The 23,453-nt window shown below is 37.3% G+C and overlaps 1 protein-coding gene across 3 annotated transcripts in view; it reads left to right on the forward strand.

Annotated features, from left to right (window-relative positions):
• The window catches only part of grid1a (glutamate receptor, ionotropic, delta 1a), a 207,576-nt gene that overhangs the window by 127,927 nt on the left and 56,196 nt on the right, over positions 1 to 23,453 (forward strand). For all 3 annotated transcript variants that reach the window (XM_056768187.1, XM_056768189.1, XM_056768188.1), the window contains exon 4: positions 12,715 to 12,920. In XM_056768187.1, coding sequence (XP_056624165.1) covers positions 12,715 to 12,920 — 206 coding nt within the window. The remainder of the gene's footprint in view (positions 1 to 12,714; positions 12,921 to 23,453) is intronic.

Consider the following 23,453-nt stretch of genomic DNA (forward strand, 5'->3'; position numbering starts at 1 on the left):
TTCCCGTAGGAAGACAGCCACCCGTGACCGCAACTTCTGAATGACAATCTGCCCGCAGTGCAGGCAGATGTGTCAACGAACGCTGCTTCAGTGTGCTGGACGCCCAGACACCTAATGCAGCGATCGTGTCCATCCCCCTCCTCGATGAGGGTGCCGCACCCAAGAGAACAGCGGGACATGCCGCGCTGGAGAATGCTCAGTCAGTCCTGAAAAGGACTTTTAGAAAAAATCTCTAACACCTCCGGAACCGCCGAGACGCCCAGGGGAAGGTCGCTGCAGGAAGGGACGATCCGCTGTAACACGTCGTAGCACCAGCGTGTAGTTGTAGAGGATTGAATCCTGAGTTGTACTCATGAGCGATGGCTCTGAAGAACAAAAGGTAAGTGAATGCTGCACGCCGGCCTCCTTTTATACCGGATTTCCGGGGGCGGAGCCCGGCATGCAAATTGCATTCGCCAAATTTCATTGGCCTTTTCTATAGTAGTCAGAGTTGATTGGTTCTCAAGGGCGAACCCCATCTGTCGTTCTCGACACAACGTCGAGAGACCGACAGAAAGGGAACCCCGGTTGAATTTGGGACACAGGGTCTGATGGCCTGTGCATGTGATGGCATGGCTCGTCTCGTCTATTCCCCTCCAGGCAGCGTCAGAGGGGCCACAGCTACACTGAAGTGAAAGAAGAAATATCCCTTACCAAGACAGAATTCATCTGGCATTTTAGTGCAACATTTTACAATAACTTTTCAGACTAGAAAGATTTGGTCATAAGCAGTGAAAATAATAATAAAAAAACATTCTAGCACAAAGGCAACAGCTTTCAGGCTCTTAAGTTCTGGAAATTTGATGTGAGCAGGTGAACTCTGCCCGGCTAAAAGGCAGAATTTGTCAGATGTTAACTAGTTCCGGTATTGTCTTCTTTTGAAAATCATAAAACTTAAACGATGTAAAACAGATTTGGATAACCTCCACATTCCTTTGTTGAACCAATACATTTCAGCTCAATGGGAATCAGGTTTGGCTATCGTAATCCAGAATTTTCTTTTATAGCTCAGCTTTAATACTTAACAGCGATACCTAACGCTTCAAGATAGGACTCATTTTTAAATTGAGCTATCTAAATGATTTTTGACCTGATCCCTTTGTTGCCTTTTTGGAGTCAGACTGGTCATCGCTGTGTGAAATGTATGGAAAACAGAGACACTGAAATCCCTCCAAATGAATTTGATGTTTCACTGAAAAAATAACAGCATACAGGTTTGAAACAAAACTAAAGTTTGTAAATATGGACAGTTTTCAGAATTGCAGTAGAACCTGTCCTGTCTTGAAGGAAGCACAGACCAAGCTTAACTCTTGGATTTACAATTTAAACTAAGCCCAAAAATGACCACTCATTTTAAAATGAACAGAGAAACACTAACAATGCAAAATTAAAACAATATTGATTTATTCCATTAGTATAATTAATTCTGATATTTATATGTATTCTCTACAATCATTGCAATTGTTTAAATAATTATTATTCATGATCATTTTAATAATTATATTTTTATTTTCTTGGTTATTTATTAAAAATCACTTATTTGTTCAATGTTTATGTTTGACAGAATATGAAAGAATAGGATTTTTTACCAGCTTTCATAACCTCTAATAACCAGCTTGGATCAGCTAAATCAAAGATGTAACTAAGATATTCGATTCAGGTGGGAACCCAAATTTTGTGTTCAAATCCTGACCTGTACCCTTAAGAACATACAGTATTTGCTGATAATCACAGATCTCTATTTCTAGTCCTGTCTGGCAATAAATTGCATTCATGGATTTGAATGCCTCCTTTAGAATCTGCTGACATTACTTTTTGTACCGCATTTGCTGTATACAGGGTGTTATTTATACAGCTTTAATCATACAGTAAAGCTTTAACTGTAATTTGGTTATGCAAGCTGAAGTGTCATGGCTCTTGTTCTCGGATGTATTGTTCTGTGAAAACAACACAATCAATTTGGAGGTCATGTTGGGGAAGGTCAAACATAAAGCGCTCCCATAAAAATTATTTGTACTTAATTCTGACACCAATTAACACTTAAACCATAACACCCTCCTCTTCAGTGCTGCAGGCTATAAAACAGGCACTTTTAACAAAGATTTCCTTGAATTATACAACTTCTTTCTCACATTCCACAATGGCTTGTTATCTTTAAAAGAGTCAGCCCAAAGTTTTCTCTTCGCTCTTTGATCAGGTGAGGTGAACCTCTTTCTTAGCTAACGGGCGAATTCAAAAAATGTGGAAAAAGGTAACTCACAGCCACAACGGGGCATTTCAGTCCCCCCAGTCACGGCAAATCTCCCTTGTGGTTCATGAGGTTTACATCTATTTCAGAATAATGGAAGTGCACTGTGCTTTAAACGCCTCTGCATTTGTGCTTATGAGCTAATGCGGGATCTGCTCCTGAATTGGGCTGCAGGCGGGTTTAGACAATGGGCAGAGATGAGTCAGACCACAACACCCCTGGAGCAGACATAGGTTTACATCAGTGATGGGTGGCAGACTTTGAAATGAGGAGACAAAGTCCCCTTTTTGCATTTGGGTTTTTACAATCCAATGCAAAGTTACGGATATTTTACCCGCCTTTGAATTAAAGGCATATGGGAGATAGATGTACCACAATCTATCTACAAGCAATATTGAATTCAGTTCAATTCAAGTTTATAAGTTTATAAATAAATTGAGTTGTTTCATAACAAGTAAATCAATGTCCTTTTATTCTATTACTTTTGTTTTATTTATCAGATTATTTCCTTGTCCTTTTTGGCTTTTGCGATGCACTGCCCCCCTTGCCTCCTCAGAGCGAACCCCCCTGGTTTCCCCCCTTTAAAGCCAATGTCCCTGAGATCAGAGAAAAACCTAGGCCAGACCATAAACATGATTGATGATGGTCCAGAGCTATCAGCATTGAACATCACACCCTCCTAAAAGATTACAGTTGCTCTGTATGTGTTTCATGATATGAATGCTTTGATTGGATATGAATTGCTGGGAATGGTAAGAGGCTTCTAGGCGTTTTGACAAAGCCATTTCCTTATAAAATATGCCTACTTTTTTTTTTAAATAAGATGCGATAGAGTTGGTTTTAGGCTAGAGAAAAGACATTTGAAGAGAACCTGTAAATGAGTTTATAATCTGGTATCATCCATGACAAAGAGAGAAGATTATTTACTGTAGATAGTCACAATTCTTTTAACATGGGTGCAGATTAGAACCGCAGGATACTCTATGTCAGTCCTTTTCAAAGTATGACAGGCACGTCAAGCGCACAAACCAGTGTACGTGGCCGATCACATAGAAAGCGTGTATTTGTTGAAATTTGCAGCCTTTAGTAGTGTTTATCATCTTCTTCAGGTGTAGCGTGTAGATTAAATGTTGCCGGTGCAGCTCCGCGAGCGCGTGGTGTTGCTTTGCCGACGCAGCTCTTCTTTCCCTTGGTCTATCTGTGCAGCGCCCAGCAGAAAACAGCAGCACATTCAACTGACTGAACAAACGCCTATTCCAAAACTCTGTCACTGTTTCAGACTGCCTGGGCATATGAACATGAACGTAGTTTGTCCGTAAATATTTGCATAGTTTGTTGCCCAGATGGACATTTGTGCTGCATGATTTACTAAAAGTTACATTGAAGTACTATTTCATAAACCGAAAATATGTAAATGACAACGGCTTTTCGCATTTTGTTATATAAAAATGCAGCAGAAGACAGTAAACACAAGTACGACTAGATGACGCCATGAAAGTGTTGATTTGCAAAGATCTTCTCATGCTTAACATTGTCAACTTGTCAAAAAACGATTTGGCCGTATTACGTAGTACTTCTGTGCTCGATACACTCCCCCAGCGATCGTACATGTTTCCGAATGTTTTTTGCGCACAAATAAAACTGTTTTGTAACCATTTTTCTTAGTCCCTTATTGGACAATTCTCCCGGAAAAAAGCATGCGGCAAGCCCACGCGACAGCAAGGAGAGCAGGAGAAGGAGCATGCGCAGATGTCACTTTCACTTGTGTACAGGAGAGAGAGCATACGTTCGCGAGGTTCAGGTGTTTGTTTGTTCACTGCATTTGGGTGATGAATGTTAAATAAACGGTGGATATAACGCTGGATTTGGTGATCGTTTGAAACTGATATATGGAGCCGTCCCAGTGCTAAAAGATGCCGGACATGAACCGCATGCGGTGGGTGAAACTGATGTCTGTGTTTTGTTGCCAATGTGCTTTAGTTCAGCCTACCCCTCCCCCCCTCACGAGCCGTATGATTTCAGAAATAATCCTACATCTGTATCTATCTTTTATAAATGTGATCAAACTAAATACTCTTCGAAGATACGATGTATGCAAAACTACTCTATAGGTACTCAAGATAAATATCAGATTGGCAGAAACTGCGTGTGTTACGGCCATTTTAAGCATATTTCTGTAAGTAGAAAAAGGGATATTTTCCTAGAAATGTATGTGTACTTCATTTAATAAATTGTATTTCTAACTGGTTCAAACTTACATTCAAACGTAATTGCTCACTGTGTACTCACAGGGCATAGCAGCTGGCATCGCCCTCACAAGGTCATATGCAGTGCATGCATTCGCAATCAGTTCCGGAAGTCAGTGTGGTAGTTTTATAATTATCAGTTGTTACAGAGATCTCGAGGGTTTAATCTCAGTTGGATAAGTGAGAAAGATAAGTCTTTCTCACTTACCTCCTCTCATTTCTCACCCTTGAGCCTTCTGGAAACACCTCCCTCCAAATTTATGAGATCTGCGCTAATAAGCTTGAAGCTGGAAAAAAAAACAGAGTATTTAAGTTAAAGCTAGTAGCATGTAAGGTCATTTTATATCAATAGGTCCTCCAAAAATACACACAGCCCCTCTAAGGCTTGTTTTATTTTATATTTTTGAATGTATGATATATTGATTTTACGTTACTGATCTTCAGGAAGTCAAGCATATGTTTTACTTGCAATAATTGCTAATCTTCCCACTATTTATGTCTATTTATATACCTCTACAGCAACATCTTAACAGGTTTATTAAGTTGGTAATTCTGTTATTTTTTTAGCAGGTCAAATAAAGAGAATGTAAATGATTTTATATTGAAAAATGACATTTAAAAACGAAATGAGTTTGTAGTCGAGTAGGCGGGGCGAGACCGTGGTTCGAGTCCGGTGAGTAATTGTGAATTAGCGCCAGCTGTGCGCACACCGGGCTCGAATCTCGTAGGAGATAGGGAGCATATAACTTTTATTATTTCTGTTATTAAATGTTTAAATGTTTGCCGGTTCCCGCCTCCTTCCTTCCATTTTATGGAGATTTATTACAGAGTTCTTTTAAACAAAAAGGAGACATTTTCACAAAATGTCTATATAACAATGTATTTGAACAATATATTAACATGCCAATTTCAGTCTTAGTTAAAGTTTGTTTTTTTCTCTGTCAACCCTTCTGCCATCAGTTCACAAACTTCAGTTTGGGAGTGTCATTTTCTTGTCCAGTAATTCTCTCTTGAGTTGCTTTATCATCATGTTTTTGTGTACGACCAACCTCTATAAAATACGTCTATAAAGCATCTTACTGTTAGGGACTTTTCATGTTTTGTAATTTATTAACAATAATAAGTTAGCCCTCAGGCTTGTAAGTGGTTGTTTAGTGATCAGTTTAATTGATTCAGTTTTAGCTGAGTGGTCTCAGTTAACGAGAAACTTTTTTTTGTACATAAAACTGATTAATGTCTAATGTCCTCACCACTCTGGAACTATAAAACTATAGCATCTTTAAGCTAAAGCACCACCTGTTCTGAGAATTTCATTTGCTCCCTTGCCTGCGTACAGGCAATTTATCAGGGATGTTTGAACGATGAGGAGAGGGAGGTGCACGTTATTAGACTGGCTCATCAATATTAATTAAGATGTCATTTGTCTGCTGAGTAAGCCCTTGCTTTTAGGCAGGTAAGTGTGTGCTAGCCGTAATACTTAACACTTCGCTTAACACTTTACACAAAGGGACCAACTGGCTGAGGCTTCTATTTGATCTTAAAATCATAGCTTTATGTGGGAGATTTCTTGGGCAGGTGTAATATGGGTTGGTGGGGAAATCTAGTCTAGGCCCGCTAGGCCAGATTAAATGATCAGTAAAACACAATTTATACTTTAATGTAATCTATTCAAATGTGCATTATTTCTTTAATGAGACGAAATAAATATAACGAGTAGACTTATTGATAGAGTTGTTCAAAAATGCTTTTTGTGTAAAATAAGTAGTATTGTGTTGTTTAAAGGCATGTATTTATATTTCATTCATTTGTAGTATTCAAGACCTGAAAACATTGGATCTTTTTTGTTGTGGTTTTGATGACATCGAAAACTGTGATGATTTATGATATTTAAATAACAGATTTGTTTAGATTACATTTTATTTTAATAATCTTTTAAATAATTAAACATCGTTTTGACCATCACACAAATTATGTGGATTTATGAAAGCAATATGTTTTGTTTTGATTTTGAATGATCTGGAGGTGATGGGTCCTCTGAACCCCTATGGCAGGGGTTCTCAATGTTTATATTCAAAGGTCCGAATCTGATTTCTTGTCAAAGGTCCGGTAAAATTATTATTACAAAATTTGCTTTTAATGAACATAAAATATATTTTTTTAACTCTATACGAAGAGTTTATTTGGAAAACAGATAAATCTGTTAAAAAATATGTAATCATATTTTTATTGTGATAGTTAGCTGTATTTTTTATATCACCTTATGAAAAGAACCCAACTGCAGTTTCATTGATATTGATTTGAATGCACAGTAAAAACATTGTTTTGAACATCTTGTGTAAAAGTTATTTTTGCAAATCAACCCTTCATATGTTAATCATCATATTTATGGCGTCATCTAGTCATACTTCTGTTTAATGTCTTAACTGTTACATACAGTGCTGCATTTTTATACAACACAATTCAAAAAGCCGTTCTCATTTACATATTTTCTGCTTATGAAATAGTACTCCAATGTAACTTTTAGTGAATTGTGTAGCATAAATGTCTGTCCGGGCAACAAACCATGCAAATATTTACAGACAAACTACATCCATTTTCATATGCCCAGGCAGTCTGAAACAGTGACAGAGCTTTGGAAAAGCCGTTTTGTTCGGTATGTTGAATGTGCTTCTGTTTTCAGCCGGTCGCCGCACAGATAGACCAATAGAAAGACGTGCTGCGTCGGCAAACCAAAACCCCTCGCTCCATGGGCTGTACCACGGGCTGTACTGGCAACTTTTTATCCATGCTCTTTACCCTTAAGAATTCAATAAACACTACTAAAGACGCCCGGCGCGCATAAGCAGCGCGCAAAACGCTCTCTGCCAACTGAAAACAATTAAAAAGACGTGCGTCTAACAGCAATAAACGCTTTTTACGTGATCGGTCCCCTACACTGGTTTGTATGTGTGGAGTGCCTGTGTGAACACGCATGCCGACATGCATGTTTGTTTGGAACATGAGTGATTAATATTAAAGTGATACTCTCACGTCAGAACATTGGGTGTAATAATAAAGCTCATGTCATAAGTTCCTGTTTTTGAACAAGAGGATGATGAACTATTGTAAATTGGCTTCTCATGAAAAGAAGTGCACATCTATTACTTAGAGCGTGAAACATGTGGCCTTCTCAAGAAAAGAAGAGCACATCTATAACTGAGAACGTGAAACATGTGGCCTTGTTTCAGATTCAGACGGTGTCTCTGGTAATTCATGTCAGGGACGATTAAATGAGCAACTGTCTCTTTGATCCTGTGTAGATTTTGAAACGCTGTCACGTGGAACCAATCAACAGTGTGTCAAGCCAACCCTCTCTTATTTAATAGAAGATGAGTATTCTGTCTAAGTCTTTCCAGGAAGAACGCTCCATGGTCTGCATGAGCAATACTCCCACCCTGGCCCCCCGGCTCTCTGTACGACAGGGCAGTGGGTTGAGATGCAACCGCAGAATCATAAAAAGAACGTACACATGAAATGATTTTACCATCTCCTAGCAACAGTCTAGAAGCTTTTATTGGTGGATGAGACGATGAGCTTTCATAACTCCTAACTCTTTGTAGAACCAATTAAAAAGATCTTTGGAAAGGGTTTGACGGTGACCCCTAATGCAAAGATGAAGCGGCCTGTGATCTTTAATCACAATGTGCTTTTCTGTAATGTAGATGCATTATGAAACACTAAGTTATATGGATGTTATGAAGCCGTTTCATTATCAATATTCTGTTTATTATGTCATGTTACAAGTTAAGAGGCTTCTATAAACAAACAGTTGTTGTTTGATCTAGACTTGGTTTATTTAAACACAAGCTGCTTTTATCCAACAATGGAAGCATATATAAGTGTCTGTGCACGTGTGTGTGTATACCTCGAATGCACCCTCAATTGTTTTGCAAAAGCGCCTGCTAATTGCATACTAAGGTAAATGTTAACATATATCACCTACTCTATTAGTTATTAAACCCAAGAACATGTCGTTATGTCACAATATGACTTCAGATCATTATGTTCATCATTACAGAAAAAACAGAGTGAAGTCAAAGTGTTTTATTTAAATAGCTCGATTGATCTCCTGCACCAACCTTTTTTCCCTGTATAGTAAATAGACATTTAGATATATAATAACACTTTTTAAGCAAATCCAATTTATATCTCTAAAGACCTCTCAGTCTTTTCTTTCTGCAAATTTCCATGTTGTTTATTTCTGCTTTTCTGAGGCTTCCTCGAGTGACTTTCATTTTCCTTTAAGTTTTGGAGCTCAGGCTGTGATAATTGATTTACAATGGTACAATGAAACCAATCCTGGAGAGTTTGGGGAAATGAAACGATTGTGTGCGTGTGTTTTTATTTGTTGTGTTTGTGGGGTCACTCTTAAAGGCTCATACATCAGATGTTCATGGATTTGACTAGTGTAAACCAGCAAGCGGTTTATAAATGATCCATGGGTTATTGAATATGTTATTAAGCATTTACCATGTTATTATTTTCTTTCCTGAAGGGAGAGAATACATTTAAGGGCACAGCTTGGCAGCTTTAAAATAAATTACATTCAATATATCCCAGATTCATTTTCTGGAGTTAACCCATCAACTTACAGCACTGCCGAGTGACATACCATTACCTGGCCTGCTCGACTGCATATAACACTAAAGCTAAATCTGATCTGATGTTCTTCAGATCACGTTGTTAATATAGTGAGCACAGTTAAGTCCTGCACTTAAACTGTCAAATATGTTTTCTGACAGGAACTGGACATGATTTCATGCCAAAAGACCAACATTCCCTTTGCAACGTGATGCTCATCTCTTTATGGAACTACAGTATTACATTCTTTATTATACACTGAGGAATTGAATTTGATTATTATCCATCTAATGATTTGTTCATTTTCGACATGTTGTTCTTTCATCGTGGATGAAACATACGTTTTTCTCAATAATTTACAATAATGTTTTGTTTTCCATATTGCGCGTGTTTACCTGCGAAAATGCATCAAGGCTTTTGGATTATTGAGAATAACAAAAACCAATATTGGCCTACTAACATCATTGGCAATAATGCTGAAAGGGTTTTCATTAGTGTATTGTAGAACCACTTGTACTTCATTTGTTTGTTAATGCGCTCTGCTCGGGCTTTCGTACCTGTTAAGTTGTTTGGAGAACACACTACAGGTCATCGAGGGGCAAGTAATCTCTTTTGAAGCGAGTGTTTTGATGGTAAATTTTCAGTTGTCATGGAAACAGTTTGTAGCCTGTAGCATTCTGTCCGCTCGCAAGATGAGTTGCAGTCATGAATATCAAGCGCTTGCATACACGTGCAAACAAACTTATAAAATGGTTGATCATTCAATTTATTATCTCAGACTTTATGTGACCATATGTGATTTCGGACAATGAAATATGTATGTGCCAGTAGGATTGAATTAAAGAGAAACCGCAGGAAAAAGACAGTAATATACATTAGAATTTCTCAGTACTCTATCAAATGAAAGGACAGAGGTTATGTGCTTTTCATTTTCGCATAGAACAAAAAAAAAATTTTGCAATACGTATATACTCTAAATCCAAACTGTTATACCGGTGATATTTTCAAATGTATTGTAGTTCGCTTTTGGGATGATGCTTATAACAGGCAGAGACATTAACCGCGGCAGATTTGAGCTGAAACACAGTTTGAGTTTCTACAGAAGTGTCTCATTAAAGGGATAGATTACCAGAAATACGTCACTGTATTTGGATCAAAACCTCCATGACTCTTTCTTCTAAAATGCATAAGTAGATATTTAGGGAAATGTCTTCAAATGGAAGCCAAGTGGGTTCAGTGTTCTTTAAAATATCTTATTCTTTGTTCTGCAGAAGAATGAATGTCAAACAGGTTTGGATTGACATGAGAATGATAAAATTACATAAGAATTTACATTTTTGCTGAACTGTTCCTACTGTTTGCTGTTTACTGTTTAGCTGATACTATTCAAAAGTTTACATTTTAAATCCCAGTGAACCTGAAGTTACGATCGTTTTTACTTGCCTATTCTGACACATTTCCGAGTGAAAAGGAATTAGTTGGCGCGGCTTGCGCTTTTCACTGCGAATTGTTTGGATGTGTAAAAACAGCTGGTGCCTTGATTTTGAAACGAAAATAAAAGCAGACCTACGGTTGAAGGAAGGGGAGGAGTTAACGGATGCTCCGGCCACGCCATCTAATTTACATTATTTGAGATGGATAGTCATGTCTGGGCGGAAGAGCATTTTCAGATTTTATCTGAAGATTATGAGGATAAATTCATTTTAAATAGAAAATATTTGATAAGATATTTACTCATTGATAAGCTATTTACTATAAACGTTACATTTCATGAAAAAATAACAAGAATTGTCATTTTTTATTTCACTGGGACTTTAGAAACATGAATTGACAAAGTGTAAAGCAAAACTCCCTGACCTTAAAAAACTGTTTTATATCCAAAGTTGTATTAAAGATCTCTGAATGAACAATTTAAGTGAATAAGCAACAAAGACTATCTGTCTCTGAGCAACCTCTCCAGACTGATACTGAAAAGCTGTTTTAAATGTAAATTCTGCACTGTTGTCAAGTGAAGCAAAATTAGCTGTCAGAACACCATGAAATCTGCAGATGGGCTAAACATTTTCTGCTCATATTGAGGATTTTTATCAGACATGTACTGTTTGGTTCCTTTAAGTTGACAGACCCAAGATACTGATAAAATTATAAAAATAGTATAAAAGAAAAAATATAAAGTTGCCTTTCTGTAGCTGCTCGTAAACATAGATTTTCACTGGGATAGAACAGATCTATGTTCATTATTGAAAAAGCTATAAAATAGTTTTTACGGGAGGGGGATATTTGAGAGATATTTTGACCCTGATGAGAGTTCAGTCTTCTTCTCTCAGGGAGGTTGAGTGATATTTAGCCAATAGCACTGAAGCTACGTTATCCATTTCACCCTGTTATTGTCTCAAGGGCACTTTAGCATTCTCTTAAAGTGTCAAATGTATATGTTGTGGCTTCTACACAACTGTCAGCTGCTGGACATGATTGTGTTAAAAGACAAGTTCTCAATAGTAGTGGATATTCTGTGTTCACTGCACATTTAGTGAAGCGTTGCTAGCAACGCTAAATGCAGCGATAATCTATGAGCAGCATCTTAAATTGACCTGTTAGCGTTTTAGCTTCTCCAAAACTCTATACATTTACTGTTATCTTTTCCATACCATTCTTTTTTGGTTTTGACATGTCAGTGGTTAGTAATAACACACATTAACATCTCGAATTGTGGTGAGGGGAGTAAAAAACGTGGCTGCATAAAAGTGACGAAGGTGTAGCCCTTTACACATTTCAACTGGCGGTAATGTCACGCTGTGAAAATAAAATAATAGCCTTAAGACCAGAAAACGTACATAATTACATTTATTTAATACAACAGCTACAATAGATCTTATTTTAGTCCTAGAAGAGGGTTCTTCTCTGTGTCCTTTCTGTTAAAAAGGATGGTTTGAAAGTTTCATGAGGCCCTACAAGACGATTAAGCCATCAAACAGCCTTCTCGCGACGTGACAGTCGTGATGTGCAAAGGGGCAAGAAACAGGATTCTGTCTCCCGGGCTCTTTGCCTTTTTCATCGTCCTCAACTGTCCTTGTGTCGCTGCCTTGCGCCGAATGGCACTATTGTTCCTCTGAGGCCAATCTTCAGCAGCTAACAGAGGCAGTCTTGAAGATTTAAAGACATAGCTCACCCAAAGATAAAAAAATCTGTCATCATTTACTCCTCTTGTTATTCCAAAGATATATTATTTTTATTCTTTAGTAGAATGTTGGCACTGGTTCCTTTTTCTCACATATATGATAATGAATAGTGTTTATATTCAGTGATATTTGGCGTCACTGCTGGCAAATAACATGAGTAGAACTTTTTATGGAGCCTTTTTTAATCACAAAAATGATTATTTATTGTAACTGTAAGTAAATGGTGACAGAGCTTTATATTTGATAGAACTGTCAACTTTTAAACATAAATTCTGCAATGTCGAGTTACAGATGAAACTCATTCTTGAATACTATTCATCTTAAATACTGTTGCATATTTTTGGATAATGTCAAGATTTCTCCTTTGTTCTCCCTCCTTCAGATGTGCGTGGCCTACGGAGCTTTCTGGACCAGGCATCTCGAATGGGTTTGGACGTGTCTCTACAGCAGGTTGACCGGAACGTGACCATGGTCTTCTCCACCCTCTTCAGCACCATGAGGATGGAGGAGCTCAATCGGTACCGAGACACGCTCAGAAAGGCTATCCTGCTGCTAAGTCCCCGCACTGCCCAGGTTTTCATCCACCAGGTGAGGGTTGCCATGACAACAGCTCAATTCAGGTGTAGCAGGTTTTGGACAACATTTCTATATTAATTTAAACACATTGTATAAGGTTATAGAAACACACAGATTCCAGAGTTTTAGAGAGTTAATGTGTTTGCATGTGTGTTTCTGTCTTTGTATTTTCTGATATTTTGAAAAGTAAGGTTCATCTGAAAAATAGTCTTTAGGTATGTCACTCGAAATAAATAATATTTGTAATAAATGTAACTTCTTTCATCTAAATACATTACATGTACAAGCATGGTTTTAAAGTTAAAACGTCAGGAACTGAAAGATAGCTAAATAAGACCGCTACTGTGTATGTGGTTTATCATGTCTATGACATTTAGCATTGTTTGTTGGTAAAAAAACAAGTTTTGAACGAAGCTTTCGGCAGGAAGGCACATGGACTGTTGTGCCAAATGGACTGGAAAATAACTAAAGTGGCTCATCCTGTACATTTCATTTTGTGAAGCTGTAATCTCAGTAAAATGATCTAAACGCTTGATGATTGAAGAACCAGTGAATGGTGTTGAAATTAGCTGCCTAAACTCAATTGCTTTTTGTGCACCCCCCAACACTCCTGTCTGCACTTACAATATTAACATTCCTGTTCCCAAATGCATTGTATTGAAGGGAGTGTGAATTATTTGCAAAAGCTGTGATTTAGGGATGAAGGGCTGTGTTAGTATTTGGGAGGTTGTCGGTTGGAATCTTGATAGGAATATGAAAGGATAACCACATTAAGTGGCAGGGGGCGGTTTATATCTAAACCCCTAACACTGGACTGGTCAATGCCACGAGGTCCTTAAGCAAGAGACGTAACCAGAAGATTATTCCAGCTATTGCAAAAATGTTTGGAGACCCTTTAAGACAGTTTTATAACCTACTGCAGAATGTTATTTTGTGATTATACCTATTGTTTTTACATAACCTCTTTGCCTTAAATACTTTTTAAAAAGGTCTTTGGCATGAACGTTGTTAAAGGAGTCATATGATACTGCTAAAACAAATTTTATCGATTGCTTTAGATGTAATGCAATGTGTATACACGATTTAAGGTTAAAAAAACGCTGTATTTTCCACATACCGTGCATGTTTGTACTGTTTCTTCTCTTTGCCCTACCTCTCTAAAACACGTGGATTTTTACTGCAAGTGTGTGACAGAAATGTAACGCTTCTTAAACTGTATTTGGAACATCAGGTTCCAAAGCAATTGTACTGACCGGTACCCACATCTTACTTGCGTATACATTTGGGCAGTCTTAGTCAACTCATATCACAAATCTAATGTGGATTTGTGGGGGTGTGGTAACACGAGCCGTTTCAGGCAGGTCTGGGTAAGCATTTGCTTTGTGATAGCATGCATCTTTTGTACCAACACTTTAATTTTAGCAATTTTACTTGTCTAATACATGCACAGGCAACTTATAATATGCCAAAGACACCGAAATATGACCCTTTGAAATTGTGAACTAGTTTTTTTATTTGCAGCAAAATTGAAAGATGCAATGTTCTCTGATCTTGAATACTTCTAAGAGAAACTTTTATAATAATTTTAAACACAATACTAATATTTATTATATGTATTTTAGGATCATTTCAAAAATGAGGATTTGATTTCAAATCTGTGATCCTTTTTAAAGAGTCTTGCCATTGCTGTTGGCTGTCTTTATGCGATCTAAAAATGTTTTTTAAAAACAACACAATATGTGTTGCTTTTGGGATAACGCCAAAAACGAGTTTTCACAAAAATAACACAGAGAAGTGTATAGTTAAGGACAACTCATTTATTTAGCACAAAATGACAAATTATATGTTGAATAGAATAAAACAATGTATTCGTAAATAACACGTCATTTCGGAATGATCTGTAATGGCATGGACGCAATACATGTATAAATGCTGATTAAACTACAACTGGAGCTGTATATATTGAATAGTTATATGTACAATGTGTATCAGATTTTGAGCTGGATTTGAAGTGTCCCACTAATCTAAATAGATTACTTTTTACACCTCAAAAAAAACCTTGCTTCAAATATTGCAATTCAGCAAATCGGAAATGTGTGTGTGTTTCTCCGTGCACGCATTGTTGCAGTTAGATGGAATCTGGGGTCAGTTTTGCCCCTGATATCGCCTCCCTGTGCTCCTGGTGATTAGCAGTGCGACAGCTAGGAGATAAAGTCCTCTAGAAGAAGCAAAGCATCCTGTGAGTTCTTCTAAAAGGTCTAAATGGAACTCCATGTTGTGAAGGGGATGAGTATGTCCTGCATTCTTTCTCTTGTTCTAAGCCCTGTGGGTAGTAATTCACTTTTATCTTAATAACCTTGTTTGTTTGTGGATGTCTTATATTTGTGTATATTTCCTCCGTGATTTGCTGCTCTGAGACACGGTCAGATAACTGGGTTCAGCGAAAGCTGCTTTCTGTTTTTTTTTGTGTGCTCTGATTCTTCTACGGCTTTCAGTGTGATTCGCACAGCCATTACCACTGATGTGCATTAGGCCGAGTGTATCCGCATGCCAGAAGCTAGACGGGAGAAGAACAGCAAGGACACAAGGCACATTTATAGCGCTACCATTTAATAGCCATCCGCTTGTGTGTGTGCTGAACCTGGACACAAACTTTCTAAAATTGACCAGCAACTGGATGAAAATATCCAAATCTGAGCAAAACAGTTTTGGGGGCTGCAACCCCGAGACCCCGTTCATCCCAGAGAGCCAGAAGCCCATTAGTTGGATGTAGCCGAAGTGTGTCTATTTTGGTACACAGTCTATGCTGCTCAAAGAAGGATAATTCAGCAAACAACAGACATGTTATACTAATTGTTATCTTCCAATTAAAAATCTTTTTTGTAGTTATTTGTTTCTGTAACATGATAACAAAGGAATGTTTTTTTGTTTTTTAGCTCTATTTATTGGTATTAAAGATGGGTGGACCGAACTGGAGATAGATATGAAAAGAATAAAAAATATGTCACCGTTTGACAGTTTCATCAGACTCAAAGGCTGCTGTTGGCCCTGAAGGAGCTTCCGCACACACTTCTGTTTTATATTTCAAGTCCTTTGTGGTGTTGAATAGGGGCTGCTGCATTATATTAGGTTATAAAGTGAATATGCACACAGAACAGGCAGATTTTTAGCATTGCTTGCTAATTCAAACATCCCTAATATTTTTTAAATCTTATCTACTATAATTCGTAACCCAACCTTTCATAAACACTATTGTTTTGGATTTTTTTATGAATCATTAACCCTGCATTGTCATTTAGTAATTTGTGTCAGTTGTGGTTCTGTTCTTGCAACCTGGTTAGTTGTGGTGTCCTATTGACGAACTGAATAACTTTGTGCTGCATCATAAAGCGGATGGAAAAAGTCTGGAAATATTTTTTCCCTGCTTTTAGAATATAAGTAAAGTCATCAAGGTACTATAGGTACAGTAGGAGAGCAAGCTTTTCAAAGATTATTGAACGAGTTCTCTTCTATTGGCTCTTAATGACTGCTTTTTCTTCATTATTAAGTCAACCATTTAAATTGAATGCATTTTTTTCTAATTAAAGAAATGTATATCTTTCCAAAATAATGTTTTGACAAAAGTCATTTCAAACATTTAAAGTCAACATGCAATCAAACAGGAAAATTCTAAGTGTTTTACACAGTGTTGCAGTGATTGTTTTATATGATTTATCCGTGTACACCTTTTTTAATTGATCTGTACTTGTAAAAACGTTAACAATAACTCAAATGACGTCAACAACAAAAAAGAGTTATTACTATACTTACTGTCCGATGGCCAGGCATTTTTAGCCCATCCCTCCAGGCCCAAAAAGGGAAGGGTAAAATAAAGCCCCGCCCCTCATTTTTTTCTGATTTCAGAAGCCGTTCTACTCAAATATACGTCACGATACAGAAAAAAAGAAGATTTCTGTCAAGCGTTTTCAAACTTTTGACAGGTACTGTAACCTATGTTGAAGTAGTTGAGTTATAAAACTAACCCTAGCCCATATTACTGTAAACACATGTAGTTAACAGTAATTTAACTGTAATTGCACATAGTGTAATATCACCCTGGCAACTGGCCATACTAAATACATTACCACACAATCAATTATTATAATATTAAATGCACAGCTAAGATTAAATGCTCTGCTAAGACTTCCGTGCTTTTGTATGTTATGATTAGTCGGCTGTTAGAAAACTGTGTTGGTGTGTTTTTTTCATGATATTATTATCTTTACTACTAAACACTAAGGATCATTTGTGGACAACACAATTGGAATCTTAGCCTATCATTTTGATCTTATGCCATAGCTACAGTAAGCGGTTTTCCTTTTCCTCTATGCGCACACACACACACACACATACCTCAACCACTTTCCATCTTTCAGCGGCAGCTGTAATGAGATGCTATAGATAATTACCCGTGTCCAGTTTTGTTTCAAGGATTCAAATATTAAAACGCCAATAAACGCTTCTGACGTGCTGATTAAAATGGGAGGGTTGGGAGGAATCCAATTAAACGTTCACAGAATGCCAGCAAGTGAAAGTCCCTTGAATTGTTCACTGTTTTCCTCACGTGCATTAGGAACTCCTTGGAGGGCGGCCTTTTGTTTGATTATTCTGTTCATCTAAGCCGATTGTTTATCTCGGCAGATTCTTCCGCACATTTAATTTCCGATGCCATAAAGCCTCAGCAGAAATAATATTCACAAAAGAAATGACATTCTAATATGCTGATGCAATGAGATCAGAAATATAACTTTACGACTGCTTAAATTAAAGCAATATTGCCGTAAAATCATATTTTCATCCTTTGTGCACGTGTGGGTGTGCAGGACGTTATTAATGAAAACATATACAAATCATAAGTGAAATTTAATTTTAGCCCTCAGTTTACTGGACCATGACAGGGTATTCGGGAAACCTAATGTTTTTTTGTGGTTGATTTGTTCTTAGACTCCAAGATGACATCTGTGGTTATTCAATTTTGCATTCTGCTGTAGCACCATTCAAATAAAAGACTGCGATAGCATTGCAATTTCATAGGAAAGGCTTGGCATGGAAAAGCATGGCAGTTTGTTTATTTGTAATGACATTTCTACGTATTTTGTGTAAAAACGTTCAGACGACATGTTTCAGCTAGAAAGTTCTTTCATTATATGAATCTATATTGCGCTGTTCTATTCGCTGTGATGTTGATTGTTGTTACTTCTCATACCTTTAACCGTCACAATTTAGAAATAAAAGTGATCATTTTCAGGCGTCTGCCTGCGTATGTCTGGACCCTGGCAGATGCCTTGCTTATTTAGCTTAACGGTTTGGGTTGTCAGTCAACACTGTACATATTTGCTCTTCAATATGACCTTTTCACAGATGGCAAGACAAGAGATGGGAATTGTGAGGAATTTAATGACTCCGGTTCTGGTTTGGAAGGCGCTTAATGGTAATGTTTCATTTTTAATGTATTAAAAGTCATTGTTATGAACAGTCAGTCAGTAATTGCCCTCATTTACTTCAGAACTATGTAAAAACTACACAAAAGTCGCATGGCGTCGCGTCCGGTGTAGACAGGGTGTTGAGCCTGGATTTCAGAGACAGGGTCTCATACTGTATGTGGACCACCCGCATTAAACGCAGCATGAAGAACGCAGTCGCAATGGATGCAAATCCATCATGCAAATGATGAAATCAAACATCATCAAAATAATCATGTAAAACGGGTTTCTTAATGGAACGGGTTCTGAATAAGAACCTGTTCTTGGCTTCCAGATCCGGTTGCAGCGTGACACACCTCTGGATGCTCCAAATGATGCGTGATCTCTCATCGCCCTTCAACTAATTCATCTCTAAAAGATACTCTTCAACTCTATCCCTCTTTCTCTGCCTGTCTTTTCCACTCTGCTATCACCTCCTTTCAGCTTGGTGAAGAATGGTCCATCTATCTTAATTTCAATTTTGAAAGTACTTTATTGGCATGATTGCTGTACCTTTCATTTTGCCAAATCATCCATATACACAAAATATATAATAAAAAGCTAAATAAATTAATTAAGGTGCTTTGCAATCGTACTTAAAATGTGTGGACTATACAGTTTAAGTTATGCTCCATCAACCCTGAAGAGTCTCTCTCTTTCTTTCTTAGGTCTCTCCTTCTCTCAATCTTCCTCTAGTTCTGAATGCATTTATTCTTTTTTTTAACATCCTTCCACTTTTCCCCCTTGATCTCTATAACCCTGATAAAAACATCAAAGGCAGAGTTCCTGCTCTATTTCTGCATGTGGTTAGGGGATGGTTTTTAAATGTGTAAAGAAAAAATCTGACCTCTAGGCTTCCTTGCTTCAGAAGCTTTCGACATCACTTTGAAAACTCTGCTGCTCTCAACATCGCCGCTAAAGCGCCGACAGCATATTGTTTGGGGCTTAGCAACAGGAAGCGTCAATGTCACAGTTACCCGTCACCTACATGGAAGAGTCCACTGAATATTGCATTAAAGGTTCAAACTGTATTTGCGGGCCATTTCATATTTTTACCAAATATACGCCCAGCGAATGTCTTAATGTGTTAATGTGATTAAGAATTTTACAAGCTTCTCCTCTGTTGTGTCAGAGGCTCTTGTTAGAAGATTTTAAAGGGAATATTTTTACTGTCAAACACTAGTGAGTCAGCAAAACTCACGGCACCGTGTCACAGGTGGGGCAAGTTTAATCATCGACAAAGTTTTTGTTCACAGTGTTTCTCAACCTCTCATCGAGCTGTTTCTAAGCTCATACACGATGTGTCTCAGCAGATACCTCTGAAGGCTATCGCATACTCAATTAATCATATGCCGGAGTGCTGGGTTCACGTTCTTCATTATAAAACTGTCTCTTGCGATAGCAGGCTCTTTCAAAGTGTCCGTCAACAAGTGTTGTAACAGCCAACCAGCTCACAGCCAGAGTCTGAAGATTTCGCACTGAGGGGAAAATAGTTATGAAAAGTGGCAGTATGTGCGGGATGCTAGATTAGAATCAAGAAAGGTTACATTTGATAGCTCATTGACATGATGGATGATTATAAGCCTACTTTTGTTTATGCTTATGCTTAACGTCAGGGGACATTTTAAGAGCCATTCAGAAATTGTTTCCTGAGATTCGATTTTGGACAGTTATAATGAAACAAAATGCAAATCATCAATTTTTATTTTTATTTGGAGTCAATGCAAAAATGTTGTGTTTGAAATGTTTATTCAGTGCATATGCAAATCATGAATATTATATTTCAAGGTCAGGGGATTGCGTTCACAGTACGTTTGCTGGATATGGTACAGATGGATTTTATTGTTGGATTTATCTGGATATAATTGTTGATTAGTTCAGGGATACGGTAAATAAATCACGCAGAATACTGTATAAGAAAGATTTGTGTGTTAAATCTACACAAAGGAACTTCTGTGCATTGCTTTGCATACAATCTATTGATCTGACCCATCCTACTGTGTGCAACTCTCTGTGCAAAGCTCAGGAGAAAAGTTATTGCATAAATCAGATCTCTTTACTGTAATTGTGCTATTGCAAAAGCTGGCAGCACTGGTTGCTGCACCTCTGGGAAATCTCATTTGTGTCTCTGCTGTAGGATGTTTTGAAACATGCAGACCTGAGCTCTGATGTAAACTGATTAGACATGACAAATGTGTGTAGTTTAATAGACTGATCTAGATCCGTTGGAGTTTTGTGCCTCTTTCATTCCTCCACATTCGTCTCTCTAACTTTTTATATTGTATTTGGTAAAGGAATAGATTGACAGAGCTATCAGAAAACTATTATAGACTGATCTAGCATGATAGCATGTAAGACATGCAAATACAGCCTATCCTTTTTTCAATATGATACAAACATTACATTTTTACTTTGTTTAAAAAGCATTTTATTTTACTCATCAAAATATATACATTTACGTTGGTCTAATTGTTAATTGAAACCCAGGTTTACCCAAAAATATTAGGTCACATCCTCGGTTTTATGTATTAGGTATGTTAATGCAAATACTTTGAAAGTTTGTTTATTTGCCTAAAAATAATATCACACATCTGTCTGAAACCATATATTTGTGCTGTCAATAGATAAAAAATGAATCACGATTATCACTCCCTTTTCGTGTGAATAACTGCGATTAATCGCACACGTATAGAAATTAAACATACACTACTTATTTTGTTTCACACATTTTTATTTTAGTGCTGTCGATCGATTAAAGAATATAACAACTGAATCACACACAGCATTTTTTTTTACACAGTCTTAACTGCTAAATACATGAAATACAGAAGAGTCCTCATTATAGCTACAAAATAACGTTGATTTCTTATTTTATTTTGTTCGTTGATTAACATTAGTGACAGGAGTCCCACCAACAGGTTTCAGAACACGACCCCCTTAAGAGCTGTCGCTCAGAGCAAGTCTAAAGCGCTTCCCTATTTTCACTACTCTTTAATTCATTTATGATTTTATTTAACTCCTTGAAGACTACGCTTGCAAAAATACTATGAAAGGTAAGTTAAAACTGGTGCACTGTGAGACAGATTCTGATGCAGCCTTAAGCCCAAGTTGACACCAGACGGGACCGCTGTCGGGTTGCGTTGAGCAATGTTCCACAGCCAGAAGCTGTCAATCCATACTGGACGTTTCAATACAACCATTTAAAATCGCGCCTGAATAGTTTAAAGACCTTCATATGAATAAAAGTTTGATTATATTATCTAATGCTTAACAATGATGACAGAAAATACTGATGTTGCGTGAATGACATAACGGTTAACGTTGACAGCCCTAAAAATATATATATCTATACTATGTGTGCGTTATTTAATATCCATCAAGCACTGAAAGGCAGCTGTTTGCATCTTGAAAAGATACAGATTCCAGTCAAGCAGCTTCCCCAGAGTCAGAGAGCTTAGAAGATTTAAAGTGCTTTGGTTATGTAAATGTGGCATTTTTCTTCAAATGCTATCCTGGAGATAGATCTGAATAAATATTTTACCAGGGTTTTTTAGACAAAGGCAGCTGTCTGATGAATATGTACAGTATACAAATCCATTTGGAAACAGATCGCCATCATTTGTAAGATAATACTACTATGCGCTTTTTACAAAGTCGTTTTAGGAACTCTGCATGTACTTATGCAATCAATTTCACTTCACTTCATTTTGTTAAAGTTCATTTTATTTGTGCAGGCCTTGACATAATATATCTTACGCTAACTGGAACACAGCATTTGAGATCAAATTCCAAATCAAAGTTTGAGGTCTGTGATGGCGTGACTGTTAAGTTACGTCATCAGTGGAGCGCGATAACAAAACGGCTCTATTTATGTCTTTATGAAGAACCATTGCTTTCTGAAATCATTAGATTTCGTGTTATATTTTAGGGATTGAAATTGTGTGTGTAGAATCTTACCTGTTAGTCAGTGATAAAGGGCGAGTCAAATCACGACTTGAAGGACATTGATTAGTGTCAGTGAGGTTTGCTGCTCATAGCAGTTTTTTTTTCTTTCATTGTTCAACTACGAGTTGTTTGTTGAACATTTGCTTTGTTATTTTTATCATTTGTTTCAACCATACTTTTAAAAAACCGGCATCAAATAAATACCTTTAGTTAACTAACCTCTCAGTTTGTTTGTGGTTGTCTCCATTCTCCATTACACTTTTACGGTCGAAGCCATACTATCTGACAAGGTCAAATTAACATTGAATTCATGAATTATAAGAAATCTAGTTTTTTTGGGGAGGAGGGGGTTTGCAGAAGCTGGATTGACAGGACTAATTAATTGGCAGTGAATCTGTGGTGCTGTGGAGCAGAAACGATGTGGAACAAAAGGCATCATTAGTGTAGACTGCACTGACATATGGTGAGGTTGGTGGTGAGGGAGATACCTGTATCTGCAGACTAATGGCAGCACAATAATGAATGAGATCCAGAGGGCAGGTCCAGCATGAGCGCAGGCCTTGGGGTCGTGGTCTCCACTATGCCATGGCAAGCAATCCAAAACAAACCTTGCAGGCTTCTGTATGAATTGTCTGCTGGACAGAAGGCCAAGACTAATGTTGTGTACATAATGTGGTGGAATCTACACTCCATTTATCTGTTGATGCATGGCACATGCAGATATAAATTGTCAAAATTCTTAACAGGTCGTTTTGGAAATCAATTTTAAACAGGGTCCGAAGTACTTGAATTTACCTTTTTTAAATTCAAGTCATGGAAAACCCTTGAAAACATCCATATTTATGAAGAGGTACTTGAAAAGTTTCCTAAATTATTAAAGGCATTATAAATGAAATTACAAAATAATTTAAGTGATTTTCTATGGCAGTGAGTAGGTGTATTTGGAATGTCTCATTTTATTAAATGTGGTACTTGATCTGAAAAGTTGGAGAACCACTAATCTCACATATATGCTTGTTCTTCAAAAGACTAAAATGTCAATGTTAACAAACAAATTACGTATTTTATCAAGACAGAAACATTTAAACAATCAATAATT

This window comes from Triplophysa dalaica, chromosome 15, assembly GCF_015846415.1.
Source record: "Triplophysa dalaica isolate WHDGS20190420 chromosome 15, ASM1584641v1, whole genome shotgun sequence".
NCBI lineage: Eukaryota > Metazoa > Chordata > Actinopteri > Cypriniformes > Nemacheilidae > Triplophysa > Triplophysa dalaica.